Source organism: Cherax quadricarinatus, chromosome 53 (genome assembly GCF_038502225.1).
Source record: "Cherax quadricarinatus isolate ZL_2023a chromosome 53, ASM3850222v1, whole genome shotgun sequence".
NCBI lineage: Eukaryota > Metazoa > Arthropoda > Malacostraca > Decapoda > Parastacidae > Cherax > Cherax quadricarinatus.
The window spans coordinates 4,605,454-4,624,408 of NC_091344.1; the positions used below are offsets into that span (position 1 = coordinate 4,605,454).

The window sequence follows — 18,955 nt, forward strand, 5'->3', positions numbered from 1 at the left end:
CTACATAAACAGAGGATGGGAGTTCACGGCTGTCGAAAGTTAATCGAGCCACATTGCAAAGGTATCGTCTCTTCCCGTGGGCAGGAAGGACATGGTGCCTACTTTAAAGATTGAGAGATCTTGGAGCTCCAGCTGTTTGAGAATGTCATTGCCACATGTCTGGAAATTCTGTTGGACTACTGTACGAGGCAGAATGACAGTACCACTACAAGTATTAAGAGAATGATGTTTTTCTAAAGTGACAAGAATAGTATCGATATTTGAAAGAAAGATCAAGAGCATGGGTAGCATTCTAGACAGTGATGATGCGCGTACCACTCTTAATAGCATGAAAGGAAATCTCTACCAACATGGCGTAGGAGCGCCTTGCCAATCCTATGGTCCGAAAGATTAAAGAATTTAGTCCACTGTGCATTCCGAAACAGCATGGAAAGGGAGTGCATGACGTGTCGATCTTTTCCGAGTAGAACTCGAAGGTGGCAAAGTATCATCAGGCAATTGTCGCTGGCGTTTAGGAGTGGGACTGGAGCTGGTCCAACGTGGGACGGGCTGGCAATTCGAAAATTGCCACACTGTAGAGGGAGAGGCCGGAAGCATAGTCAAAGGAGAGCAAAGGTCAGACAACTCTAATGAGTCAGTCGAAACTCCAGTACCTGAAGCAGGTGATGAAACATCACCAGCAAGAGATACAGGGGCATCAGGAGTGTTCAAAGAGTGGTCAAAAAACGAGGCAGGGTCAGAATGGGGTGCGGTATCAAGGAGGGGCACGGGGGTAGCAGGTTCGTGGACTAGGGCTTCCATGGTTAGGTTACTTTTGCTTAAGAAAAAAAGGGGCGAATGGGGAGGAATAGTTCCCAGGAGGAATGAAAGGGCCGGAAATCGCCCTCTGCTCCCAAGAGGACCTCAACATAGCAAGTAGTGCAGATGTGGCATGGAACCCGTGCCATATCCTACCCTTCATGCCAATAAACCAATCCAGGATAGCAACCTCCCATCTGCTGAGCTACCTTGGTGGACAAAAGAGGGTGGCCGGATATCCACCACAAAGCATACCTCCTTTGGTCACCACCCCCGGAATCTGAAAGGCAGCCTCCAGATTATAATAAAAAAATGCGCTAAGCCACAAGGGCTATACAGTGCTGCAGGGTAGGGAAGGAAGCGAGGGTATTGGGCAGCAGAAGGGAGTAGGGATGATCAGTAGGTTACAAAAAACAGCGGGGCAGGGGATAGTGCGGGGGCAGAGGGTAGCAAGAGATTGAGGTAGAAAGGGCTGAAGGTATCATCAGAGTTTGTGAAGTCAGTCAGTCAGTTCAAAAGTCAATGAGATTCCGGATGAAAGGTGGGTCCATCAGTGAGAAGGGAAGGTAAAGAGAGAGCAGCGGAGCGAAGACGACGTCGGAGATAAATTCTGCATGCTCATTGATAAATGGGCAGCCTAACAGCATGTGGCTGACCGATAACGGAACCTGACAATTCTCACAGAGGAGCAGGGCACCTCTCCATGAGATATCCATGAGTAAGACGAGTATGGCCAATGCAAACACGGGAGAGAGTAGTCTCCCAACCTCGACACTGGTGACGAGAAGACTGCCTGTAACCTATACTCTGTTTAATACATTGAAATTTGTTACCGAGCAGAGTAGACAAACGTTGTTGCCAACGGGTGTGAAGGTGGGTAGCTATAGCAGCAAAATAGTCCGTAAATGGAACACCTCTATACGAAACTGGTAGGTCATGTACTGCTGACCGCGCAGCAGAGTGCCTGTTCATTGCCCTGTACGTCAACATGACCAGGGACCCAACAAAAAACAATATCTCCGTTGGATACGGAGGACTAAGGGGTGAGGTGTATCAAATTTCTGTATAGCCTGTAAAGCACTAAGGGAGTCAACCACAAATGATGACAGGCATAGATGCAATATGGATAAGTGCTACAAGAATGGCATACACTTCAGCAGTAAAAATACTAGCCGAAGATAGTAAATGCCCTCGTGCGATGCTGTCCAATAACACTGCTGCAAATCCTAGGCCGTCAGAAGACTCAAAGCCATCTGTACACTGCAATGGCACGAGAATGAGAGTGAAAGTGGTCAAGAAAAAGATTGTGGGAAGCTACCGTAGATAGTTGGGCTTTCGAGCAAGGGAGCGAGAAAGAACAGACTAGAACAGCTGGAACTTCCCAGGGGGGTAGGGAAAAGTGGGATGCTACGTGAACATAGGAAGGTGATAATTGAAGAGAAGACAAGAGCGAACGTAGGCGAAGAGAGAAGGGACGGAGCAAACGAGCGGCGAACAAATAAAGAATGTCTACTACTATCGGTGACCATTCTATAAATGGAAGGATTGCGGAGATCACGAGAGCGTACATAGTAGCGATGGCAATGGGCATCACGGCGATCAGATAAGGATGGAACGTTCGTTTCCGCATAGAGGCTCTCAACAGGGGAAGAGCGAAAAGCACCAAGGCATAAACGTAATCCTTGGTGATGAATGGGGTTAAGGCTAGAGAGACTAGCAGGAGAGGCCGCTGAATAAATTTGGTCACCATAATCAAGTTTCGAAAAAACGAGGGTGGAATGTAGGTGAAGTAGAATTCGACGATCAGCTCCCCATGAAAGGCAGCGCTGTATAGCCCTTGTGGCTTAGCGCTTCTTTTTGATTATAATAATAATCCCCATGAAAGATGAGCAAGGGTTTTATGAAGGTTCAGCCGGCTGTGACAAGTTGCCTTTAGAGGGGTAATGTGAGGTTTCCAGGATAACCTACCGTCAAAGAGGCCTAGATTATTATTATAATCAAAAAGAAGCGCTAAGCCACAAGGGCTACACAGCGCTAAGAGGCCTAGAAACCCGACTATCACATTCAGGGATACGGGAGCCATAGAGGTACAAAGGATGATCGGAGATGACAGAGCGTTTAGTGAAAGTAATTTGGCGAGTTTTGGTACTGGAAAATTTAAACCCATATGTGGTGGCCCAATTGGAAACACTGTTCGACCGCATGCTGGAGAGAAACTAATGAGGTGACAGTCAGCGCCTGCACAGGCAATAGCGAATTCATCAACACAGTGATGACCAAATATTGGATGGAAGAATAGAGGCCAAATCATTTATAGCAAGGAGAAAGTGTTGTGCTCAGAATACATCCCTGGGGGACACCTTCAGCTTGGATAAAGTCCGGGGAGAGCACATTATTAACCCAAACACGGAAATGTCCGTCAGTTACAAAAATTCTTAAGGAAGGATGGTAGATTGCCTCGGAGGCCTAAGGAGTGGGCTTGGGCCAAAATATTATATCTCCAAGTTGTCATATGCCTACTCAAGGTCAAAAAATATGGCAATAACTGAGTGGTTATTTGCAAAAGCATTACGAACATGCGTATCCAAGCGTAGTAAGGGGTCTATGGTAGAACGGCCCTTACGAAAGTCATATTGAGTGGAGAGACTGTTGTCTCTAAATACCACACTAAACGTCTATTTACCAGGCGTTCCATCACTTTGCAAACAGCACTGGTAAGAGCAATGGGACGATAGTGGGAGGCTTCATGTCCCGTAGTACCCGGTTTTCGGAAAGGGAGAACAATGGCAGATTTCCACAGCTGTGGAAGAACTCCTTGTGACCAAATAAGATTGAAAAGGTGTAATGGGACTAAGGGCTGACTGATATGAATGTCGTCGGGCCCCAGCTGCCAATGATCGGCAAGCTGCGTGTGTTGCCTCCAGTTCCTGAAGTGCAAAAGGCACATTATACTGGTCTTCTCTGAGAGAAGAAAAGTCAAAGGGCGCTAACTCTCTGGCAGACTTTGAGGAAAGAAACTTGGGGCATAGATGGAGCCCCTGAGAAATACGGTCCAGATTGCCAATTTCATTGGCAACATCTAGTGGGTTTGCTATATCAACACCGGCAACCCGTAGAACAGGAGCCAGGTCAGAAGAATATTTACCACTCAGTTTTCGTACTTTTTTCCAGACTGCACTCAGAGGAAGCAGAGGTGATGGTTGAGAATCTCGCCAGTAAGTGCGTTTAGCATCACGGATGACACGGCGAGCGATCGCACGCCTCTGCTTAAAATAAAATAGTCTCTCCATGGTTCTATTGTACCTGTTCTGCCCCACGCAGCGTGTTTCAAATGTGCTGCAGGAGACCACCAAGGCACATTTCTGAGAATGCCTGCTCGAAGTTTGGGGTATAGAATGAGAAGCTGCGGTTAAAACTGATGGCGAGAAGAGGTGTTAAAGCTCATCAATGGAGGACGAAGAAGGAACCTCACTCAAAATAGTTAGTTGTGAGTAAAGGTTCCAATTTGCCTGATCAAATTGCCAGCGTGGGTTACGAAGAGGTGGTGAATATGAAGGGTAAGCAAGAATGATTGGGAAATTATCGCCGTCATGTAAATCCGGGAGAACAGACCAGGTGAAGTCTAATGCGGTGGAGGAAGAGCAGACAGATCGATGCAAGAGTACGAGTCCGTAGATCAAAATGGGTGAGAGTACCTGTATATAAAACATTGAGGGGGTGGGTAGCAAGAAAAGCCTCTAACTGAATGCCACGGGAATCAAAATGAGTCCCCTCCAGAGGAAATGATGGGCATTAAAACCGCCAAGTAACAGAAGTGGTGGCGGTAATGACGAAACGAGAATATCCAGCATAGATAATGCCCGAGGAGGAGAGAGATACAAAGAACAGTGTGTATACCACCTATGCAAGTGGATACAGGCTGCTGTGTAATGTAGCGAAGTACGAACAAATGGCTGATGGTATGGAATATCAGTGCGTAGAAGGGCACTTTCATTAAAGATCCCATCAGGAAAAGGATCTGAAGAATACAATAAATTATAGCCTGAGATGGGATAGATAACAGCAGAGTGTAATTTTGGTTCCTGTAAGCAAACACCAACGGGGGAAAACCGGGAGAGCAACATCTGAAGCTCTCCCCGATTACCCGAGGCTGCGTATATTCCACTGTAAATAGGCCATGAATGGCAACGATAAAGAAACCTGATATCTGCAGGTAAAGGTACCTACGTACTAGAGGGGTTAGAAAAGTCCACATGCGGTGGCAAAAGAAAACTTTCAAGCTGTTTACCTGGAGTTTACCTGGAGAGAGTTCCGGGGGTCAACGCCCCCGCGGCCCGGTCTGTGACCAGGCCTCCTTAGGTCAGTGTCCCAGGATGCGACCCACACCAGTCGACTAACACCCAGTTACCCATTTTACTGATGGGGAACATAGACAACAGGTGGAAAGAAAAACGTCCAATGTTTCTTCTCTGGCTGGGAATCGAGCCCAGGCCCTCACCGTGTGAAGCGAGAGCGTTAACCACCAGAGCCTGAGAAAGGAGTTGCATAGATTGAGAAGAGGAAATAGAAGGAACAGAGTGGATCAGTGTCCATTGACGGTTTGGTCTCTGCAGTATATACAGAGATTGCTTCAAGTGTTTCGGAGTTCAGACGTGGTATGGGAGACAATATTGGAGATGGAAGGAGGAGTAGTTTGAGTAAAGATCGGACCTGTAATGGACTGTACCAAGGTGGGGGGGCCCCAAAAGGGGGGAGGGAACTGGAGAAGTGTGGGAGGGGACAGAAGAGGAAGAAACTTAGGAGGGGACAGGGGAGGAAGGCACAGTACGAGGAGGAGGATGAACTTCCACACTTGTAACAGAGCCAGTGAAAGGGTAAGACCCAGGTACAGAGACTGGGAAGGTAAAATGTGAAGGTGGATGAAGGGAAGGAGTTAAAGATTTTTTGGACCTCAGAGGTAGAGGGACGATTGGGAGGTGTCGTATGAGGTGTTGTCGATACTGGGGTTTGTGAGGGAGAACACGAAAAAGTGAAGACAGACCGAGGTGTCGAAGCAGGGACGTCTGAGCCTAGGACAGCAAAAGAATTAGGTACAGGAGTGACTGGGACTGGCAACCGCAGAGGAGGCTGCAGAAGATGGGACCCCAGAAGTGGGGGGACGTTTGAAACATGAGAATAAGAAACATGAGGTAGTCTCCCTTGGAGGCAGAGATGAGAAACTGCCATAGCATCAGGGAGACCTTCTGCCTCTGAGGCAACGAATTTCCCGCTCATTTAAGTAGACCTGGCAACGGCAAGAATACGAAGGGCGAGCCTCGTGGCAAATAAAGCAAGAGGGAGTTCGACTGCAAGGCTTATTAGAATGGTCATCGGCACCACAGACTGGGTATTCGGCTATAGATCTGCAATATTTTGCTGGGTGACCAAATCGCCAGCAATTCCTACACTGTTGTGGTGTAGGGATCACCTTCCGAACTTTTAACCAATGTCCTGCTACATAAACAGAGGGGGGACTGGGGAGGGATAGTTCCTAGGAGGAATGGAAGGGCCAGAAATCTCCCTCCACACCAAAGAGGACCTCAGCACTGCAAGTAGCACAGATGCAGCATGGAACCCGTGCCATACCCTACTCTTCATGCCAGTAAACCAGCAATCCGGGATAGTGACCTCTCATCTGCCGAGCTACCTCGGTGGACAAAAGAGGGCGGCTGGATATCCACCACAAAGCATACCTATTCGGCCACCACCCCCAGAATCTGGAAGGTGGCTTCCAGAGATACACCCGTCGCCTGAAAGACACCCAAAGCCACCCTCCGGGATACCAGAGGGATTGGGACATCCCCGGGCGATCCAGATTCCACGGCAAACTACGCCTCCAAGAACCTCAACGGGATGGGATGGACCCCGGTACCCTTTCACCTATCTAGGAACTAGCACGTCTGTGGGAAAAATCCCAAAGGTCAAAAAGAGGAAGGGCAAAAGGGAGGGGTGGGGAGGAGAAGGAAAGGAAAAAGGGGAGGATGGGATAGGGAAGGGGGGAAATTAGGTTCAGTCTGAGGAAGGAGACATAGGTCTCATTCCTCAGACAAAGCCTCTTCACCATGCCAAGGAGCCCCCCCCCCTTGAAGAGGCAGCCTCCAGAGATGCATCCTTCACCCAAAAGACACCCAAAGCCCCCCCCCCCCCAGGAGACCAGAGAGGTAATGGGACATACCCAGGCGATCCAGATTCTATGGCAAACTTCACCACCAAGAACCGCAATGGAATGGGATTGACCTCTGTACCCTTTCCCCTACCTAGGAACCAGTGGGCCTGTGGGAAGAATCCCAAAGGCCAAAAAGTGGAAGGGAATAAGGGAGGTAGGGGGGAGGAGGAAAGGAAAAAGAGGATGGGATAGGGAAGGGGGGGATTGGGGGGTAATTAGGTTCGGTCTAAGGAAGGAGACCAACAGGTCTAATTCCTCAGTCCAAGAGCCTCTTCATGCCAAGGAGCCCCCTTTGAAGAGGACGGCAAGACAGAAAATCACTGCAATGGTACACTAAAAACCACCCTCCCACTAAAAGAATTGAGAGTAGCGTGCTTCTGAACTGTGATAATTACGTCATTAATGAAAGCAAGATGGGCGGCAAGATTACGAGCTTTGTTTGCATTCTGAACAGTAATAATGCACGCACTGCTCTGAAGAGTATGAAAGGATATATTTTGACCAACGTGTCAGTTTTACCGATACTGTGGTCTGAAAGAATCTTTAGAGAAGACTGTTGCAAGGAAAAGAATTTGGTTCACTGAGTACTTGTAAACATGGTTCCGAGAGGAAGTGTCATGTAGGTCATTTCTGGGTGGAATAAGTATAAATGCAAGGACCATTGTCAGCAAAGGGTCTGGAACGTTCATGCACAAGACTCTGGGCAGCCAGACCTAAGGCAGGTGGGAGATCCGAAAACCATCGTACTGTATGAGAAGAATCCGAATGCATAGTTAATGACGTGCAAGGGACAGAGGCACTAGAAGCAGGCAGAGCCTCAGCACCTAGAGCAGGTGACAAAACATTTCCAGTAGAAGGTACAGGGGTATGGGAAGTCTGGAGAATGGTCCAATAAGGAGGCTGGGTCAGAACAGGATGCAGTAACAAAGAGGCCTGGGAGGAGGGAAGGGGGTCAGAATTAAAAATCCATGATAGTGGCCCCACCCCAGCAGGGCGCCTCCAGATAATCTACATTCCATGGCAAACCACCACACCCGAGAATCCCCATGGAGCGAGATGAACTCCAGCACACTTTCCCCCACCTAGAAACTAATGCCAGAGGGGAGGACCCCAGAGGTTACAAACAGGAAGGGAAAAAGGGAGGGTTGGAAGGATTGGGAGTAATTAGGCTCAGTCTGAGGAAGGAGACCAAAGGGTCTTATTCCTCCTACCAAGTATCTTCGCACGTCAAAAAGCTCCCTTTGAAGTATGACAGGCGTAAACAGTCTCTGGTATGCATCTACACGAAAACATGCCCATATACACGAAGTGATATTTCAAGGTTCTCTGGTGTTAACTGTATCGTGGAAACGCTTAGTGAAGGGAAGACTGAAGCTTGCACAAGGCTTGTCATACAATAACTTCTTCCACTGCAGACTTCATGCACCTTTTCCTTTTGCTCCTTGTGCAAACATTAGACGACACCCTTACAATTCTCTCGAGTGTCATCCACCGGTACACAGCCTGAGCTGCCTGCATCCACTAACAAATGTTTGATCGTTAAGACGTCCTCAGCCTCTAATACATTTCCTATTATAAAATGGAAAAACTTTAAAATTTACTCTAGTTAATAAAAATTGTCATGATACATGGTGCTCCCCTAATTAGTAGAAACCCATAAAATACCAAGGAGGGGAAGCCTTGCCTATCAGGAATACTGGAGAAAAAAGAAATTCTACTTTAGAGGTAGATTTCAAGTTTCTCCGCTTCTGAAAGTGATCATCCATTTCAGTAACAAGCTGTCATTTATCAGAAGAGAAAGCTAATTAAAACCAAAGTCTGAGAATATCCAAGTTGCTACTTTAAACCAAACAAGATCATGTCTTTCTCCCCCCCCCCCATCATACACTGCACAAAGCAAGACTACACAACTGCAAAGACCTATTCTGAGGTATGCTCAAATTTACAGGTCCTAGTTTATCAGAGTTCATGACGCAGGTCCATGTAGTTCTAAGTGATTGACAGCTGAAGCACTGACCCACTATAAACTAGTCTAGCAGGTAATTTTTGGCAATTGCAATCTGAACGCCTTAGACAAGCTTGACAAGTTTGACTGGTTAGCTCTAAAGCTAAAGTTGCTCCTTAATGTTTGGGGCACATTAGAACAAGAATTTACACAGTATGTAGAGTACTCAACCAAAATCTGAAAGTATCTGTTTGGAGGCAGACATCAATGGAGAAAATAAGGAGAGATCTGCACAAAATGCTGAGCAAGCCGACTACGTAAAATAGGGAGGCGAGGGGAAAGGGGTAGGAGAGTAAATTTCAGTTCATATTAGGAACCTTGTTACGAACACAGGTATAACATTGCCTGCAACTTCGTCGTAATGGGACTAAGTGGAGCAAACAAGATTATAGTACATTTTCCTTCACTACATATAATTTGGCAGATATGTAAAAGTATGAACACTTGCGTACACTATGAACAGTGGTGGAAGAGTAAGTGTCCCACACGGTGACAAAGGATGGCAGAAGCATAAGCTAAGTCCACCATATTCGGGCAAGTGTCCAATTCGCTTTGATTAAATGAGCCACGTTGGTTCAGCTTTGGCTGGCTTGTCTGTGATGGCCAATGAACCAAGGTACTGATTAACGACGGCTACCCTATTGCTAAACCCTTAACATCCTGTTTGCTGGTCAGGAGGCAGCCTATATGGCAGTGAAATACACCGAATAAAATTCAACATACTCTTAGCATACCACAAACTTATTTTAAAGCGAACTGGCCACACCTCACTGAAGGATGGGCACTAGTAACTAAGGAAGAATTAAACCCTGAGGATCTTTTAAACACCGAGTGAGGCAACAATTTAGGCTTACGTTCTTAGCAACAATGGAGACCGGACGGCCGCGGTACATCCACAAAGAAAAATCCAATTACCTCGGGAAATTAAAGCCTTACCATAATGCAGTAGTAAAGTTTTATTAAGATTTAAATTTCTTATAGCGAAAACAACAGAAATCCAGTGAAAGTGGTATAAGCTTCGTCACCAGGGTGTTCATAGATGCTACCTTGTTGCAGATCCAGGGATATCCTGTCTAAACGACGCAGTTGCAGAAACACTGAATTAGATCCATGTTCAAAGCTTGGCTCGGTGCCGTAGGCAGTCACTTGATAAACTCCGTTCCTCGTCAGACCAATTCTGGAAAATTTACAAAGTTAAAATAAATTTAAAGAGTAGTGAACAAATTAAAACTTCATAAACGGCCCTTACGTGAAATCACTGTTCCTGGCGCCGACAGCATGAAAACTGAAGTAGTAGCCACCGTTGTAAGGAGCTACGAACTCGCTGGTAGCGTGGTCCCAACCGCCACCAACATTTGTCAACACATCCTGTAGCAGAAACGTTCAAACTTACATAACCAAAAAGTTAAAATTACTATTTTTTTCCCCATTAATTTGAATAATCAATAATTCAGTAGATTCATGTCCAGCAGTTTAGAAAGCTACCATTGTGAATCTACTGAAGAAAGATTCAAGATGTTATGCTTACACGGAAGTGGATGTGGGTGAATGCCTGGAGACTTCCCCTAGCTTTCCTAGCACTGAAGGCTACAATTCGGCTGTGTGAATAATATTAGATGTTTATTTTCGTACTGAATCTAGTGGAAAACGAGACAAGTTAGTAAACCACCATTCTATGTATACCATATACTTTATTTTAATCTGACTATACTTAAACCAAACTTACAAGAGAGGTAGAGACGGCCTGCTTAAGGTGTCGAAGAGCTGTCTTCCTTCAACTATAGTATCATTATGTTCTGTTAGGTTAGACACTGGGCTCGTGTGATTAGGTAGAATTCCATGATCAGGTGTATCAAGGGTGGAATTCACTGCCAGTGTTGCCGCCATGAGTGGAAGTACCAGGAAGATCAAGACAACTTCTGTTATCAGCATCTGAATGTTGAAATCTTATTAACACCAGTTAATTGTTCAGGAGGAAGCAAAAGTAACTAAATGCTCCGAGTAAATTACCTGAATGGGACCAAGCTAAAGACAATCAGTTATATGGCAGATTTATCTAAAGGGTGAAAAATAAAATATGGAACAGTTTACCCCACCACTAATAGTTCAGTATATAGGATGTGTTGGATTATTATGGGAGAACGCTAAACCCGTAGGATTTCACAGCGCCAGTGGGAGACGGGGATGAAAGTTATTCAGGCTCAATTTAGGGAACTGGAGCACAGATTCAATTCCCTAGATCAAGAGCCCCTCACCGGCGTCAAGGAACCTCCCTTTAGGGGAGAGGGATCTGGCAGTGTCAAACGACCCAAGTAAAGGACTAACCCAATATTTTACGAGAAGTTAAAGTAAAAAAAAAATTTAAATTAGACAAAAAATTAAAGAATAACCTAATCCGTGTAAAGTAAAATCACGAAGAAAGTTCTCAGATCTGTACAAATAGCTTTATGAAACTCGAGATCTGTATATACCGTAATAGACAATGGGTAAGCAAGAGATGCTACAGTTTTTCCAGCATGAAAATTAAAGTGTTAAATGGTCTGAATGGATAAAGTGCCCACAAATCAAGTTGGCATTATAGGGAGTTTACACCCATTTAAATGTTAAGTGCATAATGATCTAGCAGAAAAAAACGATGGGGAACACTTAAAGGTTTTTGCGTCAAACAGCAGTTGGGAAATATTCCAAGTCCTAGGATCACAAACCTAGGCCGACAAAGCTCCTTGAAATGAATGCAGATAGCAAACTTTTACCAAACAGTCAAACAGTCAAGGTAATTAAATTTTGTGGTAGGATTGGATTATAATCAAGCGCTAAACCTACAAGGGTCATTTAACGGGCAGGATTGGAAAATGTATTCAAAATTCAACACACTGTCTGGTAGAGCCGAACTTTACGGGGGACACGTGAAGTCACCGATTATAATTTTTCGAACCGTGAGAAGGCCCAGACACTGATGACATTGAATAAAAGTTTGTCAAATTAGCTTGGCAAGAAAGAACATTCTAACTCCACACTGAAGATGCTAGAGGCACATCTCGCAATCATCCTTGGTTTACTTTTAGACATTCAAGCTTAAGTGTTGAGGATCCTAAAATCAGTCCAACTAATGTTTTAAGCTCCTCGACCCATTCCACAGCAGGCCTAATAAATTTAAATTCCTCCTTTGCTGTTGACAGTGACTGCCAAAAAAAAATCAAGGCATAGTCATCATTGCATAAAAACTACCAGACAAAAAAGATGAAAACTACACAGGTGGAAGAAATTTAGGGGGTAAGAAACAAAGAAATTACTAAATACAGGAAACATTGTCAACTTTCCACTTGCCTCACTGTTCCAAGTGCAAAAGTTTATAAGAACATAAGAACGAAGGAACACTGCAGCAGGCCTACTGGCCCATGCGAGGCAGGTCCAAGTCTCCTACCGGCTTAAGCCAATGCAACCAACCTAGTCAGGTCAGGTCAGGTCACCTTGACTTAAGGGAGGAACACGGCAACCGTCCTGGTAGCACAAGCTAATCAGGTCCAACTCTCACCCACCCACCCACACCCACTCATGTATTTATCCAACCTATTTTTAAAGCTACACAACGTTCTGGCCTCTATAACTGTACTTGGGAGTTTGTTCCACTCAATCACAACTATTACCAAACCAGTACTTTCCTATATCCTTCCTGAATCTGAATTTTTCCAACTTTCAACCATTGCTGCGAGTCCTGTCTAGGCTAGATATTTTCAGTACACTATTTACATCCCCTTTATTTATTCCGGTCTTCCATTTATACACCTCAATCATATCCCCCCTAATTCTAAGTCTTTCTAAAGAGTGAAGATTCAGGGCCCTTAGTCTATCCTCATAGGGAAGGTTTCTGATACATGGGATCAACTTTGTCATCCTCCTTCGTACATTTTCCAGAGCATTTATATCCATTCTGTAATACGGTGACCAAAACTGTGCAGCATAATCTAAATGAGGCCTAACCAAGGATGTATAGAGTTGAAGAACAACCTGAGGACTCCTATTATTTATGCTTCTTGATATAAAGCCAAGGATTCTATTAGCTTTATTGCGAACACTTATGCACTGTTGTCTGTTTCAGATTACTGCTAACCAGAACTCCGAAATCTTTTTCGCAATCCGTAATATTAAGATCTACATTACTTAATTTGTATGTGGCATGGTTATTGTCCTGTCCCAACACTTAGAACTTTGCATTTGTCTATATTAAACTGCATCTGCCACCTCTCCGACCACTGCATCAGTCTACTCAAATCTTCCTGGAGTGCTCTAATGTCCTCGTCAGAATGAATTCGACGGCCTATTTTGGTGTCATCGGCAAACTTGCTTATGTCGCTCTTTATGCCCTCATCTATGTCGTTTATGTATATTGTGAACAGCAGGGGGCCCAACACTGACCCCTGTGGAACACCGCTCGTGACGCTTCCCCACTGATTTCTCCCCAGTTATGCAAACTCTCTGCTGCCTATTTGTCAACCATGCCTCTATCCAGGAAAAAAATTCTATTCCATGTGCCTTAATTTTCCTCAATAGTCTCTGATGTGGGACCCTGTCAAAAGCCTTACTGAAGTCCATGTACACAATATATTCATTACCATGATCTACCTCCTCAAATACCTTGGTGAAAAAAGTTAACAAATTCGTAAGGCAGGAACGCCCCTTTGTAAAACCATGCTGAGATTCGTTGATTAATTTAAGCTTTTCAAGGTGGCTACGAACTGCCTCGGCAATTGATTCCATAAATTTTCTCACTATGGAGGTTAGGCTTATTGGTCTATAGTTTGAAGCTAAGGACCTGTCACCTGCTTTGAAAATAGGTTTCACATTTGCCATTTTCCACTTATCTGGCACAATGCCAGTTTGTAGTGATATGTTGAAAAGATTAGCCAAAGGTTTGCTAAGCTCCTCTTTACATTCCTTTAGAACCCTTGCATACAGTTCATCAGGGCCTGGGGATTTGTTAGGTTTTAATTTATCTATTTGCCTAAGGACCATGTCACTTGTGACCCTAATCGTGTACATTTTATTATCGTCCTGTTCCACATACTTTATCATTTCTGGAATATCGCTGGTATCCTCCTGTGTAAAAACAGAGGAAGTATGTGTTAAAAATTCTACACATTTCCTTATCACTGTCAGTGAGCTGACCCGAGGAACTTTTGAGTGGGCCTATCTTGTCCCTGACCTTACTTCTGTATACCTGAAAGAATCCTTTTGGGTTAGTCTTCGAATCTCTTGCAACTAACCTCATAATCTTTTTGCTTTTCTAATTCCTTTTTTTATTTCTCTCTAACTGAATATATCGATTTCTTAATTGCCCCTCTCCTCTTTTGATTTGCCTATATATGCCGCTCTTTTGACCAATTAGATATTTTAATCTATTGTTCATCCATTTAGGATCATTTTTGTTTGATCTGATTTCCCTATTTGGAACATAATTTGACTGAGCAGCTAGAACTATGCCCTGGAAAGCGTCATATCGGCATCCATCACCACCTACCTGACCCTTAGTCAGGTCATTCCAGTTCAGCCCACCTAAGTAATTTTTCAGTCCTATGAAATCAGCCAAGCGGAAGTCAGGGACAGACTTTATTGCCATTATTAGGGGAATTCCATGATATATTAAAACTGAGTGATTTGTGATCACTTTCCCCCCAAGCTCATCATTAACCTCAAGATTATTAATTAGTGTTTCCCTACCGGCAAGAACCAAGTCTTGGTTATTTCCCCTAGTTGGCTCTGTCACAAACTGTTTTAAAAAACAATCCTGGATCGTATCAAGAAAGTCGCCTGACTAAATTTCCTGTCAAATTGCTCCAGTCAATCTGTCTATAGTTGAAATCTCCCATTAGCACAACATTTTCGTTTGTAGATGCCTTACGAATTTCGTCCCATAGAAGTTTACTGCACTCCCTATCAAGATTTGGGGCCCTGTAAATCACACCCAAAATTAGTTTTTCTCGGCCCTCGAGAAGCTGTAACCAAACAGATTCAGTGGCTGACGCTTCTAATTTAATATCTTGTCTAACAATTTAAATTGTCTCTGACTTACATCGCTACTCCACCACCTTTCCTGTTGACCCTGTCAGTGTGGAATAATTTATAGCCTTGTATGCGACATTCAGAGGGCATCCATCTTTCAGATGGAGCCAGGTCTCTGTTATAGCAATAATATCTGTTTCCTGCACTTGCAATTAATCTTAGCTCATCTATCTTATTTCTTACACTCCTGCTATTAGTATAGTGAACCTTAAGGGAGCTAGTCCCTTGCTGCCCTCTGCTGTCCCCCTTTGTTTGCTGACCTGATCTATTTTTATTTATAACTTCATGCTGAATGCCTTTTATACATTTACTGTTTCGAACCCTAGTGTTGCAACCTGCTCATTTCCCACACACCCATACCTCTGTCTTCTTTCAGTTTAAAATCATAGGCATTTCACCAATGGCCTTCTCAATCGAGTCTGCAAGTGCTACCACCCCAGCCCCAGAGATGTACCCCATCCCTTGCATACATATCATGTTTGCCATAAAAGTTGTTCCAGATGTCAATGCATGGGATTGCAAGTTCCTTGCAGTATGTCTAGCCAGCAATTTACACCAATTGCCCTAGACAACCATTCATTTCCTATTCCCCTTCTAGGCAAGATGCTACACATGATTGGAATCCTCCCTTAGACTTAATGAAATCTATAGCTGACCTGTACTTATCTAGCAGCTCTTCTCTCCTACCCTTCCCAATATCATTTCCACCAGCACCGAGACAGATAATGGGCTTGTTCCCATTACCTGACATATTATCCAGCCTGTTGACTATGTCCCCAACACCAGCTCCAGGGAAGCACACTATCTCTCATCTTCTTATTCCTATTACAAAAAGCACGGTCAATATATCTTACCTGAGTCACCAACCACAAGAATGCGCTTACCTCCATTTGCAGGGGCAGTAGTACCCTTACCTTCACTGGCCACTGAAGTACATTCATCCTGAAGAACAGAAGCGATTTCCTACCTTCAGATCTTCACTCTGAACTTTCCTTACTCTGATGCGCCTCCCATTACTGTGAACCACTCGCCACTTGTAGCAGGTGCTGGGCTGCACCTCGCTGCTGGTAGCCGTTGCTACCTCCCCACCTACAGCCTCCTCACAGCGAGAGAGACTGCACCTCACTGCTAGAAGCCTCATTTCCCACAACTCCAGCCACCTCACACACTCTCCCAGACCCATTGAGGTGGACCTTCAGCCTCCTAATCTCCTCCTGGAGAAGCAAGACCTCCTCCTTCAACTCTCCAACCTCAATTTTTAAAACACTGCAGAAGCAAGCCATGCTTTGTAACCGTCCACGCTAATCCCCAAAGCAGCTCAGGGTCTGTGACCTCACGTGACGACTGACCACTGACGTTTTATGATAGATCAAATTCCACGAGCCTGGTGTGGCAATCATGATCTCACAGATTGGACAATTATCTTATCCAGTGTGAGAGCATGAAGGGAATTACTAGTTTCAATAAGTTTGTATTCCCACCCATAAAAAGATAACACTAGAAATGCTTTAACAGAACTTTAGGAAATCTCTTCGCATATCCAGCCCTCGTACTGTACTATTCAAACTCCGTTAATGTTCCCCCTCCCTGAACTGGGAAGCAAGAAAATGCTATGTAAAACCATTCAAGTTAATGGTAAACTTGCTGTATGATCCTTCTGGTGTAGAGTTTAGTCAAGATTATAAATAGTAAACAATGCCCGTTAGCATGCTTCAACTTTTTCAACTTTAATGAAGGACCATTGACCATAGCTGGAAGGGTATGTCAACTTAAAGAACCAATAATTATCGATTGTAAGTACCCCACATGGAACAAGGGCACTGAATACGGCATTGCTTTCCTCTACAATTGCGCAGCTACTTCATCAAATATTCTCTTGCTACTATAACTTTTTATTTTCTCTATAGAAATGGTTAGGAAGCCATTACTTTAGGTTAGCTCAGTGCCATACTGGCTCATAGCCGAGGTGGCCCACAAACCGTTTATCAAATTACTGAAAAGAGCCACCTGCACATTTTGAACTTTCAAAACAGAACAGATACCATTGTTACAAATGCAGGAGACCCCAACATTAAAGGTTTTTAAAGTCTTAGAATCTAAGTCATGTGATCAATAAAAATAGAAAACACTGAAAAATCTGAGACGCCTAAGGGCCCCAACCATGCACGGATAGTTGCACCAAGATGTCAAATAACGGAGGTTTCCATCATCACAGAACTGGACAAGCATTTAGCAGTTAAAACTAAAACAAAGCAGTAATTAATTCTTCACGAATCTATCATCCACCACAAAGACAAAAGTATAGACAGCACTTAGCACCGTAATATGTCACAGGATACTGCCATCTTCCCTAATCATATTTGGCGTTCTGCTGAATATAGTTAAGTGCAAAAACAAGGCTTGAAACAGAACTAGATTAAGCCTGGGACACTAAGCTAGTTGCCCACAGGAATGAAACTACTGCAAGTTAAGAGAATGCTACAGAATTTTCTTCCACAGTTTTAAATATATCAGTGCAAGAACCATCTTCGAACACGAGCCTTGTCACCACACCATCGCTATTAAGAACATTTTAGGTGGAATCTTCGCGCTAAGCAAATGTAATTAAGTCACAATCCCCACTTCCTCCGTATTACCAACACTGGGCAATACCTAAAGTCCATCAATCAGTATTTTCTACAGAACATAAAAAAATTTTATTCCCTCAGTCAACTGCTGCGAAGACGTCATTAGGATGGGTATGCTGCAGCAAACGCAAAATTATTAGAGGTTTGAAACCACTTATACAGAACTAACATTGCGTCAGTTTTCTTATGAATGACTGACAACCACTCAGTAGCTAAATTTTCATGCACTACATTAAAAAAAAACTTGCATTAAAGAAGTGTTCCCCATATAACAAACTTTTGTGAAGCAGCAAAATACAGTTTTAATGATGTTGCTTAGACAGTGTCATTATAAATCTTCAATAAAAATGTAAACTTATAAACCCCGAATTAAACGAACAAGTCTTAAACAGCAGCAATATCTTCAAAGTATTATTGATTACGAGATTATCATAAAAAAAATTAAGATTAAGGAAATTGCGGAATCATTATATTTAATAAAATTGTTTCAACCGCTGTATAGTCCTTGTGGCTTAGCGCTTCTTTTTGATTATAATAATAATAATTGTTTCAACCCCAATAACTTAACTCGGAAAACTGGATGTATGCATTAATAAATTATATATAATATAATAATATATATATACATATACCTTATTTGTTTATCCAGCAATATGAAAATCAAATCCAAAGAAAATTCTTATAAAAGATGCAAAAACTCAAAAACATAATCGTAACTTATAAAGTGAAAGTGAATAAATTTTAAAACGGCAAATACTGTAAAAGTACCATAAATATAAACTTACACTGGAGAGATGTATAAAGTCCCTCGTACTCGTTCACAAGCGAAGCCTTGACTGATGAACCACCCTAGACTCTCATTTCATATCTCGTAACAAATAAACGAGAAAAGACTTTTAGCAACACCTACCCTCGACGTTGTGGGTTCCTATGCGTACCAGTATGAACAGACTGCCATCTGTTGAGAGGATTAGGTACTAGCAGTGACAGAAAAATGCTTAAGCTCCGAGACTTTTTAGGGCATACACAAAATCTTTTTCAACCCCTCCTGTGAATGTTTTATATACATTATTTTGTATACATGCTGCTTTGTTATTAACAGTAGTCCTGCTGCAGTGTTCTTTCATTCTTATTTTCTTATGTTTGCTACACTAGACTATATCTAATACATTTTTTATTACAGTTAGTTACACTTGACAATTTGCTCCTAGCAGAGCTTCACCATTTCCTCCCACCAACACACCAAACCCTAATAATTTC

General features: G+C 43.6%; 1 protein-coding gene across 1 annotated transcript; it reads right to left on the minus strand.

Annotated features, from left to right (window-relative positions):
- Nucleotides 1-9,946: 9,946 nt before the first annotated feature.
- Nucleotides 9,947-18,612, minus strand: LOC128692246 (cerebellin-2-like). Its single transcript, XM_070096240.1, has 5 exons — nt 18,481-18,612; nt 10,735-10,940; nt 10,537-10,606; nt 10,258-10,376; nt 9,947-10,185 (listed from the first exon to the last, which is right to left on the minus strand). Exons 2-5 carry the CDS (start codon nt 10,938-10,940, stop codon nt 9,984-9,986), a joined length of 597 nt encoding a protein of 198 aa, XP_069952341.1. The 5' UTR covers nt 18,481-18,612; the 3' UTR covers nt 9,947-9,983.
- Between the last annotated feature and the right edge of the window lie 343 nt (nt 18,613-18,955).

What these genes read in the sequence shown, in the direction of transcription:
- LOC128692246 (XM_070096240.1), bottom strand. Translation starts at nt 10,940, where the DNA reads ATGCTGATAACAGAAGTTGTCTTGATCTTCCTGGTACTTCCACTCATG. An exon ending in AGGCCGTCTCTACCTCTCTT is followed by an intron (nt 10,607 to 10,734) that starts GTAAGTTTGGTT and finishes TTATTCACACAG; the next exon opens with CCGAATTGTAGCCTTCAGTG. An exon ending in TCACCCACATCCACTTCCGT is followed by an intron (nt 10,377 to 10,536) that starts GTAAGCATAACA and finishes TTTCTGCTACAG; the next exon opens with GATGTGTTGACAAATGTTGG.